Source organism: Primulina huaijiensis, unplaced genomic scaffold (genome assembly GCF_012295235.1).
Source record: "Primulina huaijiensis isolate GDHJ02 unplaced genomic scaffold, ASM1229523v2 scaffold206110, whole genome shotgun sequence".
In the NCBI taxonomy this organism is placed as follows: Eukaryota; Viridiplantae; Streptophyta; class Magnoliopsida; order Lamiales; family Gesneriaceae; genus Primulina; species Primulina huaijiensis.
The window spans coordinates 1-1530 of NW_027354341.1; the positions used below are offsets into that span (position 1 = coordinate 1).

General features: G+C 39.3%; 1 protein-coding gene across 1 annotated transcript; it reads right to left on the bottom strand.

Moving 5' to 3' along the window:
- Nucleotides 1-234: 234 nt before the first annotated feature.
- Nucleotides 235-1160, bottom strand: LOC140966417 (uncharacterized; the record flags this gene model as incomplete). Its single annotated transcript, XM_073426707.1, has 2 exons — nucleotides 799-1160; nucleotides 235-291 (listed from the first exon to the last, which is right to left on the bottom strand). Coding segments are annotated over exons 1-2 (419 nt in total), but the record flags the coding sequence as incomplete, so codon positions are not given.
- Between the last annotated feature and the right edge of the window lie 370 nt (nucleotides 1161-1530).

The following is a 1530-nucleotide window of genomic DNA, read 5'->3' on the forward strand; positions in this document are numbered from 1 at the left end:
AGATTGTTATCAATTGAAAACACAACTCTTAAAACTCCAGTTCTCGGCTTATCTCGGTTGTCAATATTACGTACTGTTCAGTGACATGTAAAGAAATCTGAATGTTTTCCCATGATAATACAGCTGCTAGGTCACGATTGCTGTCAATGAAAATGCCGAAGCTGAAAATATTGTGCAAATCACTAGGCCGAAGAAGAAGCAGAGTCCAAAAACTTATCAAGGCTCAGTGCTAACCAATTGTCGATGCTCTGCATAACAGTATGCTCCACTTTTCCGGAAGCAAGCCCTGAACTACATACAAGGATGTATTCACTATTTTTCTAGTAACACAGAACTTCTACACAGAGGGGTATTGAAACTTTGTCAAAACCAGCTGCGTTTTTGCTCCACATGGCCCCGTTGCTGTCTAAGGATATTGCTAACAGATTCAACACAATCTTCTACAGCGTTGAAGTGGTCTGAAATAGGCTTGATGTGGTGTGGAAGTTGCACAATGTGGAAACCAGGTTCATTTAGTGGAAAAGAGCAGGAGATGTTTCGGTTTTATTGTTTTTTCAAAAAGATATGTTTCCACAATGCAAAAGAGCATATGATCCATAAAAGTATCGACTGGCATAATCACCAAGTAAATAAATATTGTCCATGACACAGAACATTCCAATGCATCAAACGATTCAAAAGTCTATTCTCCGTGGAGAGGAAGAAAAATACATGTATAATCATATTATATAGAGCAAAATCACGGGATTCCAAGATTTTTGATCGAATCACCACCATCCATAAACCACTTGAGTATACCTGTCCTTAAGCCATCTGACACTCTTCCGAAAGGACCCCTTGACTTTTCCTTCAACAGCGTAAACTTTATAGCTGGCAACCCTCTTCTTCCTCTGAAACTCAGGATCGTTAAAACTCCATGAACTCGAATTTGGCCCACCGGTACTCTTGCCTTTCTTCAGCTTCTGAGGTGCAACCTCCCCCAAGCCCGTTGTTGACGCCGCCACCGCCGCCGAGTAGGAGTATGAAGAAGATGAAGCACAGGAAGCGCTGTAAGACCTGAAATCATCAGGCCTGGTACTGTTATATTTATATTGGGGTCCATAGTAAGGCTGTATTTGAATATTTGCATCAGCAAAGGACTTTGATCTGTAATCTGCCATGGATTAGGAAGGAGTTTTCTCGATGGGTGGGGATAAAGCTCAAGTGTTGATGAATTTGCACAGCTAAAAAAATAATGGCTGCTGCAATAGGAGTTTGAAAGAAGGGTTAGGTGGCGTGGCGTGGCGTGGGTACTACTTTTCTTGATTTTGAAAATTATTTTTAAAACTAATTTATAATTAAACTAGTCAAATATCATTATTGAGAGAATATTCCAATTCAGATATTGGTAGTGTATTATTTTATATAAGACATAAAACAAATTAAAAACTCATGATAATCTATCAGAACACCCACAATGGATGGGTGTCATCAAACAGCGTGGGATTCACTGTCACATACTCATTATAACAACATATCTCTTTTACTCAC